Source organism: Archocentrus centrarchus, chromosome 24 (genome assembly GCF_007364275.1).
Source record: "Archocentrus centrarchus isolate MPI-CPG fArcCen1 chromosome 24, fArcCen1, whole genome shotgun sequence".
Classification (NCBI taxonomy): Eukaryota; Metazoa; Chordata; class Actinopteri; order Cichliformes; family Cichlidae; genus Archocentrus; species Archocentrus centrarchus.
In genome coordinates, this window is record NC_044369.1 from 10378225 (window position 1) to 10403927 (window position 25703).

The 25703-nt window shown below is 40.3% G+C and overlaps 1 protein-coding gene across 1 annotated transcript in view; it reads right to left on the reverse strand.

Moving 5' to 3' along the window:
* Nucleotides 1-25703, reverse strand: part of LOC115774233 (disks large-associated protein 2-like) — a 127829-nt gene that overhangs the window by 37300 nt on the left and 64826 nt on the right. The window contains exon 2 of the mRNA XM_030721399.1: nt 4204-5351. Coding sequence (XP_030577259.1) covers nt 4204-5351 — 1148 coding nt within the window. The remainder of the gene's footprint in view (nt 1-4203; nt 5352-25703) is intronic.

Consider the following 25703-nt stretch of genomic DNA (forward strand, 5'->3'; position numbering starts at 1 on the left):
CATTAAGATTAGCAAAGTGATTAAGTGATTCTGTTCTAATTACTCTACATTGTGCTGTGTATTGCTGCAGATATCTACACATAATCAATGTACTTATGTACTAATTTTGATAGAACAGAAATTATAGAGTACATCAAGTTTAACTCTTCAGAAGCAATTACCTGTCATTGTCACGTTGAATACATTTGTGCTTAGACTGTGCTTAGATTGATACTATGTAAAAAAAAAAAAATGTTCATGGATTCCTCAGTTGCATCCTGGTTTAATTATTCTGTAGATGGAGAGTTACAGTGGCCATGTCTCACACAGTAAATGTTCTGGCAGCATATTGATCAGGTATGTAGCAAGTACCACAGTGTTGGTGTGTGGTGCAGCTGTAGCAGTTGTCCCAGTGGACAGGGCAGTCTTAGCTCTTGGAACAACAGCCCCAGGCAGAGGACTGTTCTTCATGCTCTGCCAGTTACTCACTTTACCCAATCATACAGCTTGGCTGTTTCTCTGCCACAATTGCTGAACTGTTCTCACAGAAAAGAAAGTGGCTGACACCCCTTTTTTTCGCCTTGAGGTAGAATAATGCTTTCACTATCGCCTCCATTCTCGCTGTCTGTTCTTGCTGCCCATCTCTTCATCTCTTCCCCTCAAGAGTCTTTTTCTTTAGCACCCAATATCCTCTCTGACTCGACAGCCCTCGTGCTCAGTGGAGACAGGTGAGAGACTCTATAACACAAGGTACTTAAATGAACATTTTTCTTCTGTATGGAAGGTGGCAAATAGTAAAAAGTTAAACTGATTTACAACAAGGGACCATCATCCTTAATGTAGTGTATTCTTCTCAGATGTATACCTCAACTGTTTTTGTAGTCAACATAAAAAGGGTCCTGAATCTTTTAAACCATATGGTACAGTTTGAAGCCAAAAAATGAATTTCTTTGGGACAGCATGGCTCACTGCCTTAGCACTAAACTCCACAACCGCATGTAGGAATATGAAAGATGCTTGTTCAGTTTGCTGCTATTGTGATATAAGGCACCATTTTTGTATATTATCTTCTCGAAAAATGGAAGGCACTAGGTACCTTGCAAACCTGCATAACTTTATAAGATAATATGAAAAAAAAGACCTGTCAGCAAAACTGTAATACAGGCTAATACATTTTCCATTCCCACATGTGTAGACTAAAATGCCTGAACTAAATTAATCAACCTTAAAGATAGCAATAAAGTAAAAGATTCATTTTCCTCCTAATGCACAACCATTGATCGTCTGGGGCTGCTGTTAACAAGGCAGTCATCACTCATGGAAGCAGTACGCTAGCTCATTAGCATTACCTTATTTCTGTGTTGATTTGATGCCATACCTGAAAGAACTTGTTCAGCTGTGCCTCTGAGGCAGCTAGACAGATGAGCTCCTTTACACCATCATTAGTTACTGCTACACTGAGGGCACTTTGTACAAAAATATCCCTGGGATAAAACATCTCCTCAATGCATAAAATAATTCCATAACACCATGTACCAGATGTGAAACTGCAGCTAGTGAAAAACAGCACTGACCTGTTGGATGTGGCAGAACAATTTCTAGCTCGTAAATGTGTGAGTCCTGTAATTTTGTCTCAGAGTGTGCCAGGTTTTTTTTTTTTTTTGGCTTTTGAAATGGTGAGAGTGAATACAGTCTGTTTGAAGATTTTCAAATGCAAAGGTAACAGAAAAACTGTGTTTTTAAAAAATACTGTGGAAAGCTTGTACACTGTCTATATTGCAGAATCAGTATCATAAGTTGGCCCATCTTAATGCTGTTGAAATGTAGCTGTTGTAAATGTACAGTCTGCAACTTTGCAAAGAGACCTGACAAAGTTCCTGATAAAAGAAATTTTGTAAATGGTTAAAGGTATTTTTTTTAAAGAATTAAATAGAATTTAAAATAAAGTCATGCAAAACAGGAAACTAGGAAAGTACAAAGGAAGCTGTTTTCTCATGTTGCCTTTTCAGGTACAAGTGATTGATAGCAGGAATTAAAATTTTATCAAAAATGTGTGTAAAATCAATATACAACTGTCAAAATCTCTATAATGAGTAATTTGTCTGGCTTTTTTTTCTTTATAGCTGTAAAGTATCACCAAATTATTGACCCAACTTTTCAAAGTTATCTGTTAAGTGTAGATACAACACTGGTTCATCCCTTCAGCTTGCTGCCTATTTTATATTTCACCGATTTGTAGGTCAGTGTTAAGTGGCTTATGGTCAGGTATAAAGACCGGACTGAAAATGAGTGAAAAACTAGCCAGTGTCCAAAGAAAACCTCGGAAAGCCTCCAGAACTATTGCTCAAGACCACTTTAAAAAAATTGCAATAAATCTAAAGAAATGAGTGGTGACTTAAGGCTTTTGCACAGTACTATGTGTCTCTCTCTCAATGGCTTAAAATGGTGTGTTGATTCTAACACTAATATTGTTTGACATAAGCTTCACCCTACCCTTGTTGGCTCAGAAGGTCAGACTAAAGACTTGACACCTGCTAAAACAAGATTCTGTCAGCTTCCCTAAGGCAGGCCTGTCCCCCTCATCACAAGTGAACATAGACCTAAAGGACCCAGACATCAAAGAGATAAAATCTGATGGGCACCAAGAGCGTTCACCACAACGCCTTTACAGATCTCCCTTCATTGATTCCACTGAATAAGGCTCTCATTATGGACACGCTCAGTGCAGAATGTGCCCATGTGGCAGCTGCAGGGTCTTTGCCTGCTGACACATAAGCTTGTTAAATGCCAGTGAGAGAGCCTCTATTGACAGAGACTCCCCATTACACACAAATAACTGCAGTTTGTGTATCTGTGTGTAACTGTTCATTTTGCACAGTCTCATGAATGAAGGGGATGCTTATGGTACTCAGTAGAACTATTTATGGATTTATATGAGTGCATCACCATTCAAATTTGATGTCACGAGCAAAGAAAATATGGGTAAGTTGATTATAGCGCAAGCATATACCTCAGTTTTCAACTTTCTTGAAATGGGTGTCATTGAATGTGGCTACATCATCTTCTGGGGAAGTTAAGGAAAGCTTTAATAATGGCCAGTCACTGTTCTCATCCACATTACAGTCGACTATTTTCATAACATGATGGACCGAAGTCCAGGCCAGCTTTTCCCAAGACATGCATACAACACACATCACATAAAGATGCTAATGATGACCTATTTTAAGTGTAATTGACATTTCAGAAAACACTGCTATTCATGCCAGTGTTTTGCTATTATTTGTAATCCTTAGGTCACCTTCATTAAAAGCTATTTAAAGCCAGATTTTGAGATTAATATTCCAATACTATACTTGTGAGTAAAGTAATGTCTGTTTCCAATCAAGTGAACAAGCTCCTACAGCAACCCAAGCCATACTGTAAGCTGTTTTTTTGTTTGTTTGTTTGTTTTGGGGTTTTTTTTTTGTTGTTTGTTTGTTTGTTTGTTTTGGGGGGGGGGGGTGACACCACAGCCTTTGTGTTTCCTACACTGGAGTTCAGCTCAGTGGTTATTCTCAGCGCTTCGCACCATGACACTGATTCAGTCGATCGAGCTCTATATCTTAATAGACAATAGCTCCCTGAGGTGAGCACACAGAAGGGAATCCTGGTTAAACATATTGACTCCTCACACTTCTGGACACTGTAATTGCCCTCTGGAGGGTGACAGAAAGAAAGGTAGACTCCAAATACTTTTGCTGTCTAGATTCCTAATCAATCACTGCATTTTACTCAGAAGGGCATCTTTGGGGATGAGTGGATATTGATCTCATTTATTGTTTGTTGTATTTTCTTATAGGTGGTGCTTCAAGTATTCACGCATTTACTGCCCTTTCAGTCTATATTCAGCCTTTTGTTTGCCTTTTCCAAAAAGATGACTAAACATTGAGAAGAACGCAAAGCTTGGAAGCAAACTTACTGTTCTTGCTTTTGACTACAATAAATTGAATAACCTATGTGATTTCATGAATTCTGAAAGTATGACTTATAGACTGACATAAACTAACAGCTGATGCCAATCAGAATTTAATGTATGGTATGTAATGCAATCAGTGTTTATTTACCAGACATAGCATGTACACAGATGCACACAGAAACATGCATTTCAGGAGGCTCCGTAATATGCCATTAATCCAATTTTTCTGTGTTTTTAAGATATATTTTTTTTAAAAAAGTACTACTGACCTGCAGGTAATGGCATGTCCGCGATGACTTGAGGTCCGTGTGCATCATGGGTTTCTCTAAATTAAGTGATGACTTCCTGTAGGCTTCTTTGGCCTGGCTGACTGTTAGTGTCGACCAGGAGCTCCTCTTCATGAATTTACCTTCAGGTCCCATGGCCATACTCTCACAGGCTGAGCACTTGACATCATTGTTACTCTTTGAGGTCTTGAGTGACAGGTCTCCAAAGTGGTGGCTGTGCATGGAATCTGGGTGATAGTGGCTGACATGTTCCCCATGGTGCCGCGACATGACACTGGGTGTGCGATAGGTGCTGTCACTATCCAGGTTGTCGTCTGAGCTCCACCAGCCACCGGAACGGTGCTTACGTTCTTTGCTCTTGCTCCTCTTGCTACCATGTTTTGTGGAGTGGTGGCCATGATGGTGATAACCTCCTACTCCTCCTACAATGTCACCTTTTGTGCCATTCATCTTGGATGATCCCTCCAGGGAGTGCGACTTGGTGAAGAGCTTTTGAACAGAATGAACAAGGTGTCGAATACGGCCGGGACTCTCACTTCGTTGCTCAGTGGTGGTGGAGGTGCGCTGGTATTGTAGAGTGTGGAAGCCGTCGCGGTGTAGTGGCAGTTGTTTCTCAAACTGGTCCAGGAGATTAGCAGGAAGGCGGTTGCTCTTGGTGCCAGCATGGTGGGAAGAGGCAGCCGCTGCAGCTGCAGCAGCAGCAACAGCTGGGGAGGTGGCAGAGGCTGTGATGGCAGCGCAGTCGTCCCGTGTGGCTGAGTCATAATACTGAGAGCTATAGTGCATTCTGGGGAATGTGCTACTGGAGATGTGGTCAGATGCAGCAGCTGGGGGTATCATGACAGGGGACATCATCATGCAGTCAGAGTGGATGGAGCTGCGTGGTGAGTAGCGGTGGTGGAAGTCCATTGGGCAGCTCTCTGTGGGGCTGAGCAGGTAGGATGAGTGGCGGGAGTCAGGGCCATGGTGAGTGTGGATGTCATGGACATGGGGGTCATAGTCCAAGCCGTGGGGTAAAGGAATCTGATGTTGGGAGCGGCTGCCCGATAAGCCCTTCATGTTCCTGGATGGAGGGAGGCGTCTGCCTTCATTGAACTTTCGAGACAGGGACCAAGATGAAGTATTCTGGTCTGTTTCAGAGAAGGGAAAAAACAAGATAAAGACAAAGATTCTGTCAGATTGAGAAAGATAGCGACAAAATGACAGACTAATTTTCCCATGGAATACTTTTCACATCCATCCTGCACTCCTAATTTACATGTGAGTGTATTTCATTTTTTGAGTTTATAATGTTTCTAACCCAGCCTATACCAAGACGCCTAATGTGTGTGAACACTCCTACAAAGGCCAGACCATGTTAGACATTTGGTTTTTACACTGTACACATACAAGTATAATAATTTCAAAGATTGACAGTTACTGCAATATGAAACAAACCCAAGTTATCCTCACTAATGACTACTTTTAATGTAGCATGAAGGCTAATAAAAATATTTTTCTTCTACATGAAAAGTTGCGCTTGGATGAGATGATGTGTCAAACTTCATGTCATCTAAAACGAACAGATGACAAAACACCTCGAAGGTTTTGAAGCTTAACAACAGGGAATTTACTTGTGATATATAATTTATCATAGATGACTGATTATCTCCTGCATGACATGGTGACATTAATAATCTGTTGGAATACACATTTTTTTGCAACTGATTTTATTTGTCGTCGTTAAGGTATGTGTCAGCAGAAGAGTTTCACTAGTGCCTGGACAATGAAGATAATACTTAATGCATAAAGTACATAATAATACATAAAGAGAGGAAACATTTATTGTTGATAACTTGTCATCAGTTTGACCTGAAGACTCAATAATATAAGTTTGTGGATAGATAACCAGACTTCAAAATAGATTGCTCATTACAAAGAGAAACAAGCTGACAACAATAAAATTGATTATTTGATGAAGCAACTGATACACTGCTCCATCAACCTGTTACATAAGTGATGAAGACAATAAAATTTTAAGTTCCTGTTTTATCCAGATATTTCCTACTTTAGAGTATAGAATCAAGGCTCCATCGCACCAAGAAATCTAAAGAAAGTGGAAGCCTTTACTAGCTATTATTATCAATTTCTGTTTAAAAGAAAAAGCCCAGTTTGCTTCATTTCATCCACTATAATACTTGTCTGTAAAAGAAAACTAGCTTCCTAAACCCATCCCATACCCTTCCTGCAAGTGCTTGGACTGATTATAACTCCTCTAAAATCTGTGATAAAAGCATTATTTCTCAAGCCCTGTGGTGGAGAACATTATTAGCTGTACACCTAATTATTTTGGAAGAGACGTGCACGTCTTTGGGCGGTGATCACAAAGAGTAGCAAATTTTTCTTTACTTCAGAGAGATTTTTAAATGAGAAAATCTGGTAGCTTCTGTATGTGAGGTTAAAAAGTTCAGCGGAGCTTCCTAAATCCCTTTGCTCTGTCAGTCTCTGGAACATGCTTCATGATGAAAGTTGTTCCAGCTCCCTTGAGTTGTTCTCTATTATGTTCATGCTGTACAATACTGAAACGATATGTGCATATTCAGCACATAGTAAATGTTGTACATCATAAACTGTGTTCAACACATAACAGTTAGAAGAGGGATTAAAGGTAACATAAAGGCAGTCCCATTCATTCCACTCACAATAATATTATGATGGCATAATTAAGGTTTGGTGGCACAGTGGTCAGCACTTTCGGCCAGCACGTATATATAGAACATAGAGCTGGTGATTCTAAATTGTGAACATGAAAGATTGTCTGTCTCTCTCTGTTAGTCCTGTGACTTGGTGACTTGCCAAGGGCGTACCCTGCCTCTCACCCCCCATCAGCTTGGACAGGCTCCAGCCTCCCACCCCCAGTGACCCTGAATTGGATAAGCGGTTAGGAAAATGGATGGATGGATAATTAGCATTAACACACCCAATGGGGTTGTGCTGGTTTATTATTATCAGCTGTCTTATGCTGCATCTCATATTGCTGTGAGCTGGTATGAGCCACAATTCTGCAACTTACTGGATCAATAATGTGCAAATCTTCCTAAGAAATATGATCCCGTCAGCTACACAGTGGCACTGTAATTATGCATGTACAGGTGCTTTATAAAACATACAGCTGCAAGCAGCGATGAGAAGGCCAAGATCCATGCCATGGCAACTTGATCTGATTATGTTAAAAGCAAGGCTGTTAGCACAAAAATAAATAAATTAAAGAAGGTTCTACAGGTTATTGCACTGCCATCATTGGTCAAATAATAATGACAACATCCTCAGGAATGGGCCTGGAGTTCACACGCAGTATTTGAAATCAGTATATGAAACTATTACCGGGATATGATGCCACTTCCTGTTTGGTAGTTTTGTCACCACTCTCTGAGACAGATTTAGAAAATATAAAATGCATCTGATAACTTGCTTGGCCTAAAGTTCATCTATAAGCTTGGACATGGGTCATGGGGGACATGGTTCATATATAAACACAGGAAACGAAGAATTAAACTGGGCCTACACAGCTTCACTGCTTTAACCCCAAAATAATCAAAAATGATCTTAGGTGGACTGATACTGGTACTACAACAGTCATAAAACTGAAAAAAGACAATAAAGGCTCAAAGGTAAGACCATCAATCACACGTTTTGAGGTCCAGCAGTTTAACAGTGTCCTTTAATAAGAGTCTGAATCATCAGTTGCTCTGAATGGCAGATGAACAAGAATATATTGTAAAGTACTTTGTAAAACATAGCTCAAGTTAATAAAAGTGCAGACCACTTACAGTTGGATTTTTAGATAATTTTCATTATATGAAATAGAGTAATGCAACATCTACTTTTGGATTTTGACTGTATTAATGCCAAATTCTGCAAAAACCAGTGAGCTCACAAATGCATTAACTATATAGGAAACAGGATGAGAAGTAACCTCTGGAGCTTGAAAAAGGCGACTGGACTTCTTTTTGTTTCTTGAAGACGTTTCACCTCTCATCCGAAAGGCTTCTTCAGTTCTCAACCAAATGGTGGAGAGACCCAGGTATTTAAACCCCTGTGGGCGTAGTCCCCTGGAGGTGGTTATGACCCTCTATTGATCATGTGCGTGAACACGTGTGCCCAGGTGTGAAGGGGGCGTGGGTCATATTTAATCAGTGGTTTCAGTTGAAACCAATTTAGGACTCCGCTCCATTGTTTCCTGTGGCCTACTGAGGTCACTGGAACAAAGGTGTGAATGGGGGTTGAGGCGTCTGGGAAGGGAGCTCAGGACAGCACTGTAAGCGGGGGAAAGTTGGTGACGTAATCCACCTCCTCTGTTCAATGATGGTTGTTCACAGTGGACATAGATGGCTTCTTTCACTCCTCTTTCAAACCATCTGTTTTCCCTGTCCAAAATGTGAACATTGGCATCCTCAAAAGAGTGCCCTTTTTCCTTCAGATGCAGATGTACTGCTGAATCTTGTCCTGTCGAGGTGGCTCTTCTATGTTGTGCCATTCGTTTGTGAAGAGGCTGTTTGGTTTCACCAATGTAGAGGTCCGAGCACTCTTCACTGCACTGAACAGCATACACTACATCGCTGATCTTGTGTTTGGCGGGTTTGTCCTTGGGATGAACCAGTTTTTGTCTTAGGGTGTGACTTGGTTTGAAGTATACTGAGATGTCATGCTTGGAGAAAATTCTTCTGAGTTTCTCTGACAAGCCGACACATATGGGATGACAATGTTGTTCCTCTTGTCCTTCCTATTCTCTGTAGTTTGTGTTTGGCCTTCATTCCTGTGCATCTTAGCTGATTTGATGAAGGCCCAGTTGGGGTAACCGCATGTTTTGAGGGCTTTCTTAATGTGTGTGTGTTCCTTATGCTTCCCTTCTGCCTTAGAGGGAACACTTTCCGCACGGGGTTGTAGGGTCCTGATCACCCCAAGTTTGTGTTCCAGAGGGGGGTGGGAGTCAAAGAGGAGATACTGGTCTGTGTGTGTGGGCTTCCGGTAAACTTCAATGTTGAGGCTTCCATCTTCCTCGATAAGCACCGCACAGTCCAGGAATGGTAACTTGTTATCTCTGGTGTCCTCCCTGGTAAAACGTATGTATTTATCCACTGAGTTGATGTGACGAGTGAAGGCTTCTACTTCATGGGTTTTGATTTTGACCCAGGTGTCATCTACATATCTGTACCAGTGGCTAGGTGCCATCCCTTTGAAAGAACCAAGAGCTTTACTTTCCACTTCCTCCATGTAAAGGTTGGCTACAATGGGAGACACTGGGGAGCCCATGGCACATCCATGCTTCTGTCTGTAGAATCCATCATTGTATTTAAAATATGTTGTGGTAAGGCAGAGATCTAAAAGTGCACAAATCTGATCTGGGGTGAAGCTGGTTCTGTTCAGTAAGGAATCGTCTTCCTGTAGTCGTCTTCTGACGGTCTCCACTGCCTCAGTTGTGGGTATGCAAGTGAAAAGTGAAACCACATCAAAGGACACCATGGTTTCATCTGGATCCAGTACAAGATTCTGGACCTTGTTAGTAAAATCTGTAGAGTTTTCAATGTGGTGGGGTGTGATGCCAACAATATGATGAGAAGTAACATAACTTTTTTTGGCTTAAAATTCAGTTTTACTTCTTTAAACAGACTTTTCTCAAGCCTGAAAGCCTGCAGCTTTAATTTCGACTGACTGAACTGAGAACTTTAAGAGGTTTTGAGGTTTTAAGTTGCCTCTGCAGTTATATTTCACAGCTATTGTTGTCTGTAAATGTGTATACGAAATTGTTTTATAGAATCTTCCAGTGATGGAGTTTTGAGGACACAGTGTTTGCATGCTGCACTGGAGTTAATATAATACGATTAATGTCTGAGAGCTGCTAAGAGAAAAAAGGATCAGTTTTGCATATGGAAAGTACTACGCCACTGGTAATACTATGAAACTCAGAAACCAGTAATTACCAGGGTTATAATAGTTTTGGATTTTACATTATAGTTTAGTTTTAGTTAGTTTTTACTTTTTTTTCTCTAATTCAGTTAGTTTTAATTAGTTTTCAGAGTGGTTTTGCTCGTTTTTATTAGTTTTTATTTTTGGTTTCATGCTTAGTTTTAGTTAGTTTCAGTTAGTTTCAGTATTAGTTTTAGTATTTTCATACCTAATCAGGTGCAAGATTCAAGGCGCAAAAGTGACTATTGTGTAATGAAAACTTGACAAAAGATACAGTTTAAAGAAATATAGTCAACAACCAACTGTTCACAAGACATGCTAAATTTGTGTAATATTAAGGACACACATGAGCATAACCAGGGAGAAACAAAGAAAAACATGAACTCCCAAACTCAATAAATTCTACAATAAACTCCACAATAAACTTCAGCATCAGTGCAGCAGATTAATAACGCCTACATGTGGTGTTAAACAAAAACAAACTCTTTGAAGGAGTCAAAGCTCAAATCCAGCTGCATCCTGATGTTCTCACCACCTGAAGCTGCTTCTGTTTTGGAGCTAGCTTGGTTAGATGCTCGCTAATTAAACCTGCAGGGTCTTTGCGGCCTCTGTACACAACCTACAGAAGTTGCCGACCTCATGTCCGCATTTATGCTTGTGTAGCTGGATTGTGTGTGTTAATTACCTTGTGGTCGTGTGCAGGTGTTTGTACTCAAAGAACCTCCATACGGGACTCGGCAGACCGCAGCCATTACTTTGCGGACCAGCGCGGTGAGCGCACGCACATGCGCACTCACACAGTTGTCCTGTGGCGCTCCCAGCTTAAACTCGGAGAGCGGAAACAATGATTTCATATCAATCCACAAGGCTTAAAAACCCCCCCAAAAAAACAAGTAAATGAAAGTAAGTTTATCGATTATTTCAGTTAGTTTTAGTTAGTTTTGTAAACTCACAATTCAGTTTTAATTAGTTATCGTTTTTTCCTTTTAATTATAGTTTTTATTTATTTCAGTTAACGACAATGTTTTTTCAATTTCAGTTTTCGTTATTTCGTTCGTTTTCGTTAACTATAATAACCCTGGTCATTACCATAGAATGGTTTGCAAAATATCCAATTTCTCTCTGCAACTTTCACTGGTAAATGTATTAAAGTGTGCACTACGGATATTTGTGATGTTAGTGTCAATATTGCTTCCTTGAAGTGATTAGCGACCTATTTATATGCAAACATAACGCTAAAGTAGTCCTGTAAACCCATAAATGGCAATTTATTATTTTCTGCCCTGTTAATTATAGATTTTTTTTATTGTAAAAGGCTTTATCAGTATTGACATAAATCTTGATCTTGACTTTTTTATTGCTCTGTAGTCCATCAAGTTGCAAGAAGACATTTTAAACATACAAAACCTTCCAACAAAATGTATCAGAATGGGCACGATTATTAATAGTCTCCATCTTCAGCTTATCTTTCTGCATAACAATTACAGCCTACATCTTACCAGTATGTGAATTCAACACTGTAAGGTAAACAGGGAGGCAATGCCTTGAGCGCATGCAAGTCCCCTGTAATTAATTACTTTAAGTTCTCTGCAGCAGGAAACCCCAGTCTGGAACAGTGCACATCGTCTTACATAACGTTTGGGATCTCTGATCGCACACACCATTTCAAAGGAGCCAGAAATAAAATGCACAGTTGTCATGGCAACCACTGCTGAAAAACCCAGGAACTGTAATAGGATTTTCAAGGTTGTTTGGGGTGTATCCCAGTCTCACAAGGAAGGGGAAAAGACCCAGTATGTAATGTGATACAGACTCTTGATCCGTGACTCTATGACTTGATTTGCCATATGGATGACTATGTTCAGACCTCTATTACAAGTTGTGCTGGTATTTTTTTTTTTTAATTTAAAATAAATGATGAATTTGATCACTCACTTCAAGGCAAAAAAAATGAACTCAGATTTAACTGCATATTTGATTAACACATACTGCACTTTACTGTAAGACTTTCAAAATTTAAATGTCTCTCGCCCAGGGATACCAAGGCCTACATGACCTATAAAATTAATACAAACTGCACAACCAAACAGTTTCAAATCTCCATCTATTAAAATCCACCTCTGGGATTAGGATTTGTTGTGCTGCAGGTTCTTACCAACAACTCCATTTAAACATTGCCGAGCAGATACAATTATAAGATTTTTATTTATTTTTTTATTACTTAATTTATGTTCTTTGTTGCTCTAAATATTGGTCTAACTACAGTGGAAGACATTAAAACATTTCTGTTTATCAGAGGGTGTAATCAGCCATGTTATGTGATTCATTTTCACATTTCATTTTCTGCCTGTGTTTCAGCACAGGTTGTACACTGCTTGTTGAGTTGACTACAGAAAGCAGCAGATGTAGTGCTGTAAAACTTTAATGTAATAATTACTCTGTAGTGGATAAAGCACGATCCTCTCCCGTTTCTCTCTTTCTCATTTGCACCATCAAAGCTCTCTGTTGTCTCTCCAAGTCCCCTCTCACTATCTCACAAATTCACCGCATTGATGTTGATGACATTGATTGGTTGCTGAGACGACAAAGTGTGTGTGTGTGTGTGTGTGTGTGTTTACATAGACAAGCAATGTCATGGCATATATTAGTAATGCTTTTGGAAATATACAGAATATGTGGTATTCAGCAAACATCAAGATACAGTTCAAAATGGTAAGGTCTGCAATAGCTTAAAAAAAAGTTTCAAATAATGAGGCCAGCACATGTGCAGATGATCCAAATCAAGAGCCAAAATTCAGGCTTTAGACTGTGATGACTTGGATCTGTGTGATTTTAAAGATAGTGGATATCCTCACTATGGCCATCTCAGGCACATTCAGAAGAAAGATGGCTTGGCAGCTTGTTTGAGACATGAACTGAGGGGTTGTACCATGGCTGAGTATTAGATAAAGTACAAGCTACTCTTTGTCTGTGTATCTGCTTCTTCGTCCACAGGCTTCTCCAAGACCATTAGGAGTTGAGCACCAAACCTGATACAAGTACATCTTTGGCCCCCTAAAGATTCCTGTCTTTATCAGATATTATGATAATCATCAAGTTGCTTATCAACTTCCTAGCAATAGGCTAAAATGGCTAGTTTCTAGCATTTATGTGCCTTATAAAAACAAAGTATCACTTTATTTAACCAACAGTTAATTTATATCTTAATTAAGTTGAATTATGCATGATGTATTATTATGCCATCACCTTGCCCGGCAACCACTTAGCAACGGGCTAGAATGATCATTTTAATTTCACAACACTAGTATCTCATTTATAGCCACACAATTTGATTTATATATGCCTGGCAACCACGTAGCAACGGGTTAAAATAACCAATTTTTTGCATGTAAACAACATCTATCAAATTATCCTCTAACTGCAAAACCAGGGTTTAAAGCTGGTGTTTCAATCAGAGCACATCTCAATGGAAAACTGTGAGCAGTGTTTTTTCTCTCAAGATAGTGGTCTGTTAAAGTTCAAATACTCAACTAGCACTGGATGCCATGGGTTACAGATAGCTTGAAACTGAATATCCAGTCAACCTGTTCTTTTATAGCAGTTTAATCTGAATGCCATGGTCTGCTTAGTCCAGCTACAAGCCCCGCTTATCTTTCTCTATTACTTTAACTTATAGGCAATAAGTGATATCAGAAACTAAACACTGTCTAACTTAATGCACCTGTGACTGTCAGTGAATCCTACACTGCCCCATGAAAAGAGCAGATACAGTACTCAATTGGAAAATTAAAGGCTGCATCGGCTTTACTTGTATTTGTGGTAAATTGCATGAGTAGCTGACAGGCAGGAAAAAAGAGCAAGAAGAAAAAAAAGGGGGGGAAATAAAGGAAAAAGAAGATAGAAATAAGGGGTCAGAGCACAGGTAGAAACATACAATGGTTCACCAACTGCTGCACCTGTTAAAAAAAATACATATAAAAAACACAGATACACAATCTTGTTGTGTGTGTATATGTGTGTGATAGTGTGAATGTCTTCATCTTTGTCATGAAACGTACTTAATAATGAGGGGGAGGACCTGTAACAATGCCCCCCGGGAGCCAGAAGCAGACAGAGAAAGACCTAGGGGACCTGGGCTGTCCACAGCCTCCCAGGAGCTCAGAAGACTCGAGGCCACACATCCCAATGGCAACCGCACCATCCCACCGAATGCTGGCCACCTCAGTATGAACCGAGACCACAGCCCTGAGGCCCCAGGTGCCCGAGAACTGCCTGACACTCAACAAAGCCCCCCCACGCCAAAGAGGCCCGAGCCAGCCCCAGGCCACAACCCCCAAGGGAGTGGCCCAAGAACCACACCAAAACATCTGGCCATGCACACCAGAACCAACAGCTACCCACATCCCAGGGGATGCAGTAACGACCAGGAAGGCGTAACCCCCACCTTCCACGACAATGTCCCCAAGGCTCACCAAGCCTCAGACACAGGCCCAGCTGTACATACACATGCAGGCATGCACACACACAGACCACATACCCACACACACAAACATGCATATAGGCCACTCACTCACTCACTCACTCACTCACTCACTCACTCACTCACTCACACACATAGCAAATAGCTTCTAATTAAACCCCTCTTGAGAAGCTTTTTCATGCATGAATCATGAACCTGCCTTACCAAAGAAACAAAAGAAGAAATAAAAGTTAAAAAGTTCTAATTAAGGCCACAGTTTGTCGGAATTGACTTGCGCTGCACTGATGCTGCATGCTTTAGTCCTCTTTATACAAGTCAGAATCATCCAAATTCAGAAATAATGCATCACTACATGGCAACATGAATATCATGACATTTGAAGTACATATTCAGAAGATACAAAACATCTGTTTGTTTCCACAGTGTAAACTGTCAACCTAATCTGCATTTTCCCCTGTACAGTCACCCCAGGATTTTGATTACATAAACACTCGCGAGGTCGTTTGATTATTCCATAATCAGCTGTTTAGAGACTAATCTTTCCACCTAAGTCATTCCAAGTAGAGTCAGTTTATAAATCAGTTTTCTGAGAGACATGGAATCAAGAAAATGAGCTGTCAAGAAAGTATCAGTATTTTCACTTTAGAAATCGATCATTAAGCAGTAGTAAATTATAACTTTAGTGTAATAGTGCACAACTAAGTTACGATTACTGTTCCATCCAGGGTTATTGCTCTTATATTCAGTATAACACATGTGGTATGTGGTATTATTAGACTACATGCTAAAATCAAGGCCAATCAAGGTAGAATAGAATAGAATGCCTTTATTGTCATTATACAGAATGTACAATGAGATTGGAGGGCCACTCCTGTTCAGTGCCATGCAGTAGAAAGTCACAGTAGTAGGCACATCCAAAATGCTTTTGAACACAAACTAAAGGCAGGCACAACTAGAGAAAGGCCATATACTGTCACTCCCAACAAACAATGATTTCACGTTATTCTGCCTTTATCAAGACTTGGCAGATTGATTGTTTTGCCTGAGAGCAGGCTGGCAACATTTTTCTTTTCCTTTGGGAGCTATTTGTGAATGAGCCTAAAATGAGCAAACAGCCTTCCCGTAGTTCTAAAAATGTAGGAGAAAACTGTGCACCAACAAAAGTTTTCTGTTTTATTCATTCCAAGTGACTTTCAGCTCCAGTGAACTCTAATCTTCATACAGCAAGTGGGTAGCCTATTGGAGATTTCCAGACAGACTGGGAGGCCAGTGACATCTGCCACCAATCTGTGAAGGTAGCACAGTTAAGTTAAGGGAGTTCATATCACATAACAACTTGGTCCAGTCTGAAAACACAAACACACTGTCTGCCCAAGGAGGCTTGTGTCATCCAGTGTTTGCATCAGACTGCTCGGCAAGTTCTACTAATACATAGTGCCCGGTGCACTGTTTTCTGTGTGTGTGTGTGTGTGTGTGTGTGTGTGTGTGTGGGGGGGGGGGGGGGATGACATCAAGGCAGGGGATGCCAGGAGGCTCAAAAAGCTGGGGAACAAAAAATGTGGCCGTGTCACAGGGATGACTCTAGATAGCCTACAGGCAGTAGCAAGGAGGAGGATGAGTTCCTCAGCTTTATCTCGGACAATATCACCGACTCCCTACAATGAGCTGATGCATCTTTGGAGCACCTTTAGCCTCCAGCTTTTTTGCCTCAGGTAGAGTGTTTCAAGTACTCATTTGATGACCACACAACTCTGATTCAACAATAGAACCAAATTCTGCCACTAATTGAGGGCTGAAGCTTGGCTTATATCTTTGTGCTTATCCACACTTTTTAATGCTGCATATTCTGTATTCTGTTTTATTTAACTTTTTATCCTCTTTGTTACTCTCTATTTAAAAAATTCGGAATACATTTCTACACAGATTCTATCTTTAGATCTGCAGAATCCCTAGTAAAGTTCCCCTGGAAGAAGAAGTAGGGTCAGGAGGTAAAAGAGCAGCACTGAGAAAAGCAGATGATTATATTTACAGATTTTTTGGGGGGCTTTTTTTGCCTTTATTCGATAGCATACAGTGAGAAGATACAGGAAAATGGGGAGAGAGAGATAGGGAACAACATGCAACAAAGGGCCATGAGTCAGACGTGAACCCTGGTTGCCTGCACCACATCTATGCGGGCGCCTGCTCACACACTGAGACACCCCGGCACCCACATTTAGAGATTTATATATAAAAAAATAAGGTGTCAGTTTTGTGTAGCTGACATACAGTGTAAAAATAGGCATTGATTTTTTTTTTTTTTTTTTTCCTCAATAGGACAGTAGGTTCTAAAGAATGCGAATACTCCCTCTTGGCTCTTTAAGAGCTTACAAGTCTATGAAACATTGATGAGAGCCTTCCTGTTTCACAGCTTATGCAACAGCTATTGTGTTGCATGATCAACAGGCGATTTCCTCTGTGCTTCTGTCAGCACCTAATGCAGCCTATATTGTTTTTTTTGTTTTTTTCTGAAAAAGATGCCACACATTGAGGGGGGGAGCGATTGGGGCCACGGTGTAAGAGAGAAAAAACAGAGAGAGGAAAGCCTCTGTGTTTTCCCTGCTCTCAGGGAAAGCATTGTTTTGCTGGTTAAAGCTCTGCTGCTACGCTGCAGTCAGCGCCTGGCCAGCATTTTTCCCAAGATGGTTGCATAACTTGGAATAAATGAGGCCTTCCTCCTCCACACCAATGCACAGCTAGCTAATGCCACAGGGAAGAACAGGGAGCAACAGGCAGCCAAACTGTAGAGTATGATTCATGGGCGAAAAATAACATTGCTAATAATTTAGCAATCACTGCTGAGCAAAAATATCTATTCTAGACCAATCCCAAATGTACCTCAACCCAGACCTTTAAATCAAAGACTGACCACAGATATGACTAAATTTTTCTGAAGGTTGACATTTGACAGATACCTAAAACACGCAAGGAACTGAAAGAATGACAAGTCAAAGACCAGTGTTACCAGTGGTGGTTTTAATTGGGGGAAAAAAGGAACTGAATGGAGGGCTAGGGTTACTAACAAAAATAACATACACCTGATGTAAAACACTGAAGCATCACCTCGGTTGGCTTCCATTTAAAGCAAAGAACAACTTTATGCTTGGGCACAACCATAGTAGTTTAGGTTCTGTTGAACTTGAGCTACGTTACAAAGCCTGTGATTTGTTCTCTTTATTGCTGTTAATCAATAATTAACGGAATATTTCTCTTTACATCACATGTCCTCATCATGGCTAAAACAACCTGATCAAACCTCTAAAACAAATTAAGTACCACCTTTCGATAGAGGCAATATATTTTTTGGCCATCATTCTGTCCGTGCAAAAGTCAGATTCTTGTGAATGTAATATTTCTTGAATTGCTTCAAATTTGGTGCAAACTTTGACTCACGAATGAACTAATTACTGTAGATTTATGTGGTCTAATTTCAAGGTTCAAGTCAGTTCAATTCCAGTTTATTTATGTAGCACCAAATCACTAATTAGATTTATGTGGTCTAATTTCAAGGTTCAAGTCAGTTCAATTCCAGTTTATTTATGTGGCACCAAATCACAACTACAGTCACCTCAAGGCATTTTATACTGTAAGCTAAAGACCCTAAAGTATTCAGACAAAAACCCATCAATAATCAGATGATCCTCTATGAGTAAGCACTTTGCAGTGGTGGGAAAGAAAAACTCCCTTTGAGCAGGAAGAAACACTAGAGAGCTAGGGAGAGCCAGCCACAACCATATGGGGTGTGAGGGGAAAAGGAAAAAAAAAGAAAGCACAGAGACAGGACAAAACACGGACTAAGACCCTGTTTACATGAGAGCGTTTTCAGTGGCAACGGTGTCGTTTTGCCATTTTCATTTTTGAAAAGTAGCACGTTCACATGGAAATATTTTAGAAACGATCTCCATTTACACAGAAACGAAAGAGACTGAAAATGTTGCAGTCCCTATTGCCAGGCCACAAGTTGGCATTGTGGATATAGGAGCCTCAACCATAGTGCACATATGCGAGTGCCACTGTTTTAAAAAAAAATGTTTTCGGGCGCCCAGGTAGCTCAGTGGTGGAGCAGGCGACCACATATATATGCCGCGTTGCAGTGCGGGCGGCACAGGTTTGAGTCCCGGCCTGTTTGCCTGCGTGTCTTCCCCTGTATCTTCCCCTCGTTTCCTGTCTCCCTCTACCATCAGCGAAAGCTGCTGTGGCCAAAAATGCAAAAAAAAAAAAAAAGCAGCATTTTTGCCCATTTACATAGAAACGGAGACCGGCTCATTTTGAAAACACTCCCCTCTAGAGCCTGTTTTCAAAAAGTACTGTTTTCACTCCGTTCTCGTGTAAACGGGAGGTCGAAATGCATCAAAACTTAGCCATTTTCATCTGAAAATGTTCTCACCTAAGGAAGAGAGAAGATATAATAATTTAATGACACGTTGCAGTGGTATATAAATATGTGGGGAATGAAAAGAGGTGAGTGTAGAAGAAGTCCTCAGTGTATTGCACTGTATCACATGAAGTCCTACATCAGCCAGAGCCTATAACAGCAAAACCAAGGGATGGTTCAGGGTCACCTGATCCTTTAGTTTACTTTACTTTATTACATTTAGCAGACGCCTTTATCCAAAGCCACTTACAATAATATTAAAAGCCAAAACAAAATAAAACATTAAAAGAGTTAAACATTAAAAAAACAATGGCACATTAAAAATGTATGTCTATACACATAAAAAGTAAATGTCTAGTTAGTGCAGGTATTCTCCAAAAAGCTCAGTTTTTAGGGACTCAGTTCCTCTGGTGGAGGTAGGCAGTTTGTTCCACCATCTGGGAACTATGGAGCAGAACAGTCTGGATTGCTTTGGGTGGATGCTGGGTAAAGCAAGGCGACATTCAGTGGAGGAGCGCAAAGGCCGAGATGGAACATAGGCCTTTAGGAGCAAGTAGTGGGGCGCCTGTTCTGTCATTACCTTATAGGCAATGGTGCAGGCTTTATATTTGATGCGAGCAGCAACCGGAAGCCAATGAAGCTCAATGGGGTGACATGTGCCCGTTTTGGAAGATCGAAGACCAGACGTGCTGCTGCATTCTGGATCATCTGTAATGGCTTAATAGCACAGGCTGGAAGGCCTGTTAGCACTGCATTACAATAATCAAGGCGCGAGAAGACCACAGCCTGCACCAAGAGCTGAGCAGCATATTGCGTTAGAAACGGTCTGATTTGTCTGATGTTATATAGTGCAAAGCGACAGGATCGAGCAACAGAGGCCACTTGGTGTGTAAATGATAACTGGTCGTCAAACATGACTCCCAGATTCCTGGCAACCTTCGCTGGAGAAAGTGAGAGAGAATCGATTGTTAAGGTGAAATTGCGTTGGACCGACTGTTTTGCAGGAAACACCAGTAGTTCAGTTTTAGAAAGATTAAGTTGAAGATGGTGCGACTTCATCCATGAGGATATATCTGAGAGACAATGAGATATCCTTGCTGAGATCGTAGAGTCATCCGGCCGGAATGAAAGGTAGAGCTGAGTATCATCGGCAAAGCAATGGTCGGAGAACCCATGAGAGGAAATAACTGGGCCCAAAGAGGTGGTATAGATGGAAAAGAGGAGGGGTCCCAGTACTGAGCCTTGGGGCACTCCAGTGGACAGTGGACATGATGAAGACAACTGTCCTAGCCATGACACTTTGAAGGAGCGTTCAGCAAGGTAAGATTTGAACCATGATAGTGGTGTATCTGAGATACCCATATTGGAGAGTGTAGTTAGGAGTCGGTCATGATTGACTGTATCAAAGGCTGCTGACAAGTCCAGCAGAATGAGGGCTGAGGACTGTCCAGCAGCTCTGGCAGTTTTTAAGGCTTTGGTCACAGACAGCAGCACCGTCTCAGTGGAGTGTCCCTTTTTACAACCAGATTGGTTTTGGTCAAGGTAGTTATTCTGGGAGAGAAAGCCTAAGATCTGGTTATACACTGCCCTTTCTATGCATTTAGAAAGGAAAGGTAGTAGTGAGACTGGTCGATAGTTGTCGACCAGGGCAGGGTCGAGAGAAGGTTTTTTAAGTAGAGGTGTCACCTGGGTCTGTTTGAAAGTAAGCGGAAATTCACCGGTGGATAGGGAAGTATTAATTACATGCGTGATGACTGGAATAATTGTAGGTGCAATGGTTTGTAGAAGGTCAGTGGGAATCAGATCCAGAGGACATGTAGTAGGACGGCTATGTGATCCAACCCCTAACTATAAGCTTTATCAAAAAGGGAAGTTTTAACCCTAATCTTAAAAGTAGAGAGGGTGTCTGTCTCTTGAATCCAAACTGAGAGCTGGTTCCACAGAAGAGGGGCCTGATAGCTGAAGGCTCTGCCTCCTATTCTACTCTTAGAAACTTTAGGAACCACAAGTAAGCCTGCAGTCTGAGAGCAAAGTGTTCTTTTAAGATAATATGATACTAAGAGGTCTTTAAAATATGACGGCCTGATTATTCAAGACTTTTGTGAGAAGGATTTTAAATTCAATTCTAGATTTAACAGGGCATCAATGAAGAGAAGCTAATATGGGTGACATATGATTGGTTTGCCTGTCAATATTCTCGCTGCAGAATTTTAGATTACCTTACAACCTGATAATAGTGAATTACAATGGTTCAGCCTAAAGTAATGAATGCACAAACTCGTTTTTCAGTATCACACTGAGATAGGATGTTTCTAATTTTAAAGACACTGCACAGAAAGCTGTCCTACACATTTGTTTAATGTGTGCATTGAAGGACATATTCTGATCAAAAATTAGGTTCCTCATTGTGTTACTTGAAGGCAAGGTCATTCCATTGAGAGTAAGTATCTGGATAGACATCAAGTTCTTTTGGGCCAAAGATTTTTGGGGCCAAATGTAATAACCTCAGTTTTGTCTGAATTTAGGAGAGGAAAGTCCTTTATGTCCTTAAGACATACTTGTTGTTTAATCAATTGATTTGTTTCATCTGACTTCATGGATAGATATAGGCTATCATCTGCATAGCATTGAAAATTGATGAGCTGTTTTCTAACAATATTGCCTAAGGGAAGCATTTGTAATTTAAATAGTATTGGTCCCAGCACAGAACCCTATGGAACTCTGTGACTCACTTGTATGTGTGATTAACAAATTTACATGCACAAATTGGAATCTATTAGATAGATACACTTCAAACTATTGCAGCACATGCCTGCTTTGTGTTCTAATCTCTGTATTATTATTGTGATTAACAGTATTGAACACTGCACTGAGGTCCAACTGGACAAACACATACAGGAGTCCACTGTCAGAGGCCATAAGATCATTGGTAACCTTCCCTAGTGCTGTTTCGGTGCTCCTGGGTGAACTCACATTCTTCAAATAGATCATTCTTCTGTAGATGATCACCCAACTGTTTTACAACTACTATCTTAAGATTTTTTGAAATAAGATGAAGGCTAGAAATTGTCCTATAATTAGCTAAGACAGCTGGATCAAGTAAAGGCTTTTTAAGTAGTAGTTCAATTACACCCACCTTGAAAGCCTGTGGTATTATCCGGTGAATTGATTATATTTAAAATTGTAAAAAGGTCAGTTTAATCGTTAGGTGAATCAGTATCTTCATAAGAATACACAATCTGTAGGCAAGGAACAAGATTTTTGGTGCCAGAAGCACGAATAATCTCTGAGTATAACAGGAAAAGCACTGTACAGTAGTATGGTAGTAAAAGTGCTGTATGAATGTGTGCAGATATATGTCTGCAGCATAAGTCACCATGGTGATGCACCCTGAAGTGAACTGTCTTCGCAATGCTGAAAACCCAGGGTTAACCCTAAATGAGTAATACCAAATCTTGTTTTGTTGTTGCTTCTAGATTTACTTTGTTACATCATTTCAAATATGTCAAAGGTCAACCTTACTGTCATATAATGTTCTGCAAAAGAACTTCTGGAGCAATGGTGATGATATTTAACCTTTGGACAGATACAGTAGTAGAGTTTTGTCAACTATGTGAAAGGAGAAATACTTTGCAATTAGATATTATATAAGACGTTGTGTGAACAAGTTACTAATTGCCCAGTTCTTCTGCTTACAAAAACCAAACCAAGACATTTTTTTCAATGACTGAGTAGTTCATCAAATGTAAGCATTTGTATAACATGCGTAGCAACATTTTTATTCTTATCACCATGCAGAAAATCCTGCAACAGTAAGTTGTAGCCAGATGAAAAATCACTGGTAAGAAATAACCAAACCATGGTACCATTAGCAAAGGTTTTATCACTCTTCCATTCCTTCCAATACAACAAATAAAAGATATTTTAAAGATATTGTGTTTTTACTCATACGTATAAGGACAGCAGTGAACATTATATAAGTGTAAAGAGTGTTAAAGCTTGCAACTGAGACAAAATCATATTCAGCTGGATGTAGCTTTGCAGCAGAGTCTGCATTTCACCTTTTGATATCCGCCCACTCCCTCCCACTGCTGCTGCTCTCTCCTCAGCAGGCAGACACTGGCTGATGTTGTAGTGATGCCACACACCCTGGACACAGCCTCTGTCTCTACGCCCTTAAACGGAAGAAAACGCCAAATAGGGAGCTTAAAGTCCATCACTGCTCGCAGTGCAGCAGCTTGTAAAGCCTCCCACACTACTTTGATTTAGCACAAAAGATATGGTCTTATTTGGAACTGAAACATACTGTTCTTTCAAGGTTCATCTGTGTTTCTGAATATTTGCTTATACATACATATAGTATATTGGGCATGTAATAAGTTATGCATATGAGTAGTGCTGCAGGGCGTTTGAAGAAGAGTAAATTATTAATTTAATGATCTCCCTTTCAATCTGAATTCTACTATAAATCTAACAACATTAAATAACACATAAGACAGCCACGTGAGATAGCATAACTGATTGAATCCCTTCCACATAAAGTTTGACCTTGTTCATTAAGTACTGGTCCATCATTTAAGCAATACCAAATACACTGGCCACTGCCTGTACACCTTACTAGCACTGGGTTGGTTCCCTATTTGCCATCAGAACTGGTTTAATTCCTAGTGGCACAGGTTTAAGAACATGCTGGGAACATTCCTCAGTGATTTTGGTCCATATTGACATGACAGCAACACATAGTTGTTGCAGACCTGTTGGCTGCACATTTATGATGCAAATCTTCCATTCCACCACATCCCAAAGGTGCTCTATTGGATTGAGATCTGGTAACTGTGGAGGTCATTTGAGTGCAGTGAAATCATTGTCATGTTCAGGAAACCAGGTGATCTGAGCTTTGTGACATGGCGTGTTATCCTGCTGCAAGCAATCGTGAAGATGGGTACTCTGTCATCATAAAGGGGTCGCATCATCAGCAACGATACTCGGGTAGGCTGTGGCGTGAAAACGATGCTCATGTGGAACTAAAAGACTATAGTACACTAAACGTGTGTCAATATCATGATACATTCTTGAATTGGATAAGTATAAGAGGATGGATTAAATTGCTGATCCCAGTAGATCAGCAATTTCTGAAATACTCAGACCAGCCTGTCTGGCACCAACAACATGCCACTTCAAAGTCACTTTCTTTCTCATTCTGTTGCTCAGTTTGAACTTTAGCATGTGTGCCTAAATACAGTGAGTTGCTGCCATGTGATTGGCTGATTAGACATTTGTGCTAGAAAGCAGTTGAATAGCAAGTGACTTTATATCAGTGCTGATGATTAAAAAACAAAACCTGGTGTGGGAGGCTTACGTTTGGCATTATGCCTCTCCTCATTCAGGTAGCAAATGTTGACACATCTCCATGGAAACTACAACATGTAACCAACATTACAAAGGTTTTCCTTTGTAAAGGAATAAGAATATAAGTTTTCAATAGTGAGACATTTGATAGACTTTAGCCAAAACTTTCACCTTAATTGATTGCTCAGAAATAGATTAATACAAGTAGAATACTGATTTATTGTCATTTGACTACCAATAATTTGTAACAAAGAGCATAACTACTGACTTGGGTGTTTGTTTTCTATTTATAATTAATAATAAAAAGAAATTGTAGAAAGTGACAGAAGCTGATTCTATAAATTTATTAATGATTTTTATTTACAAAGAAAAGACAAAAGTAATTGTTGGCCCATCTGCAGACACTGCAGGATCCAGGAAACCCCTGAAAAGAAGAAGCTGAACATCAAGAAAAAATCAAAACAAAACTTACTGACGTGAATGTACCAGCACCCATTGATTCTCCCAGGAGGTCCAAATGACTCAACTCAGAGAAAGCGCCTAGACATTCTCCGTGGTTCACTAAATTCAGTGCTTTTGAAATTCAACTGGCAGTATCAGTAACTTCAGTTTTATAAATGATATTTGTCAGCATCTAAATGCCTAAATTACCCAAGTCACATAAAAATGTTCCAGCTTTTGTGACATTTTCAAAAATATACCATCTGTTTCAGCTTGAATAAATACCTAAGATGTGGATATCAAGTGCACGGAGGCACAGTTTGGCAGTAACAACGCAAAACAGAATGCAGCGAGAAAGGACAAAATGGAAAGGACAAACGGAGCTCAATTTCCAGAAATTCTGAAAATGGAGCTCCTTCTGAAAACTGCCCTGATTTCTGCACGTCATATCTGCAGGAACTTGAATATTAAAGCACAAGCCATATCTTTGTCCATAATGTTTAATTCACAATGCCTGCTTAGACCAACCTTACTTTGTCTAGTGTCATTACAGTGAGATAACAGCAGTATATCTCATGCACCTTGAATAAAAAGCATCCCTGTAAGTGATATACAGTGTGTGAAAGGCTGCTTGCTACAGCTCACCCTGGCCTGAAAAATGTACATCTACACGAGAGCACAATATCCCTTGGTGTCACTCACTGGCCTTTGTAGCCACATGCGTGGACAAAAGTGAGAGCACTCTGTAAAGCGTTCACATTTATTCCACGGCAGCATTGCTTACAGTGATTGACAGCTCCCGGCACAGCTGAGCAGTGTCATCCAGTCTTCCCACACATAAGGCAAAAGAGA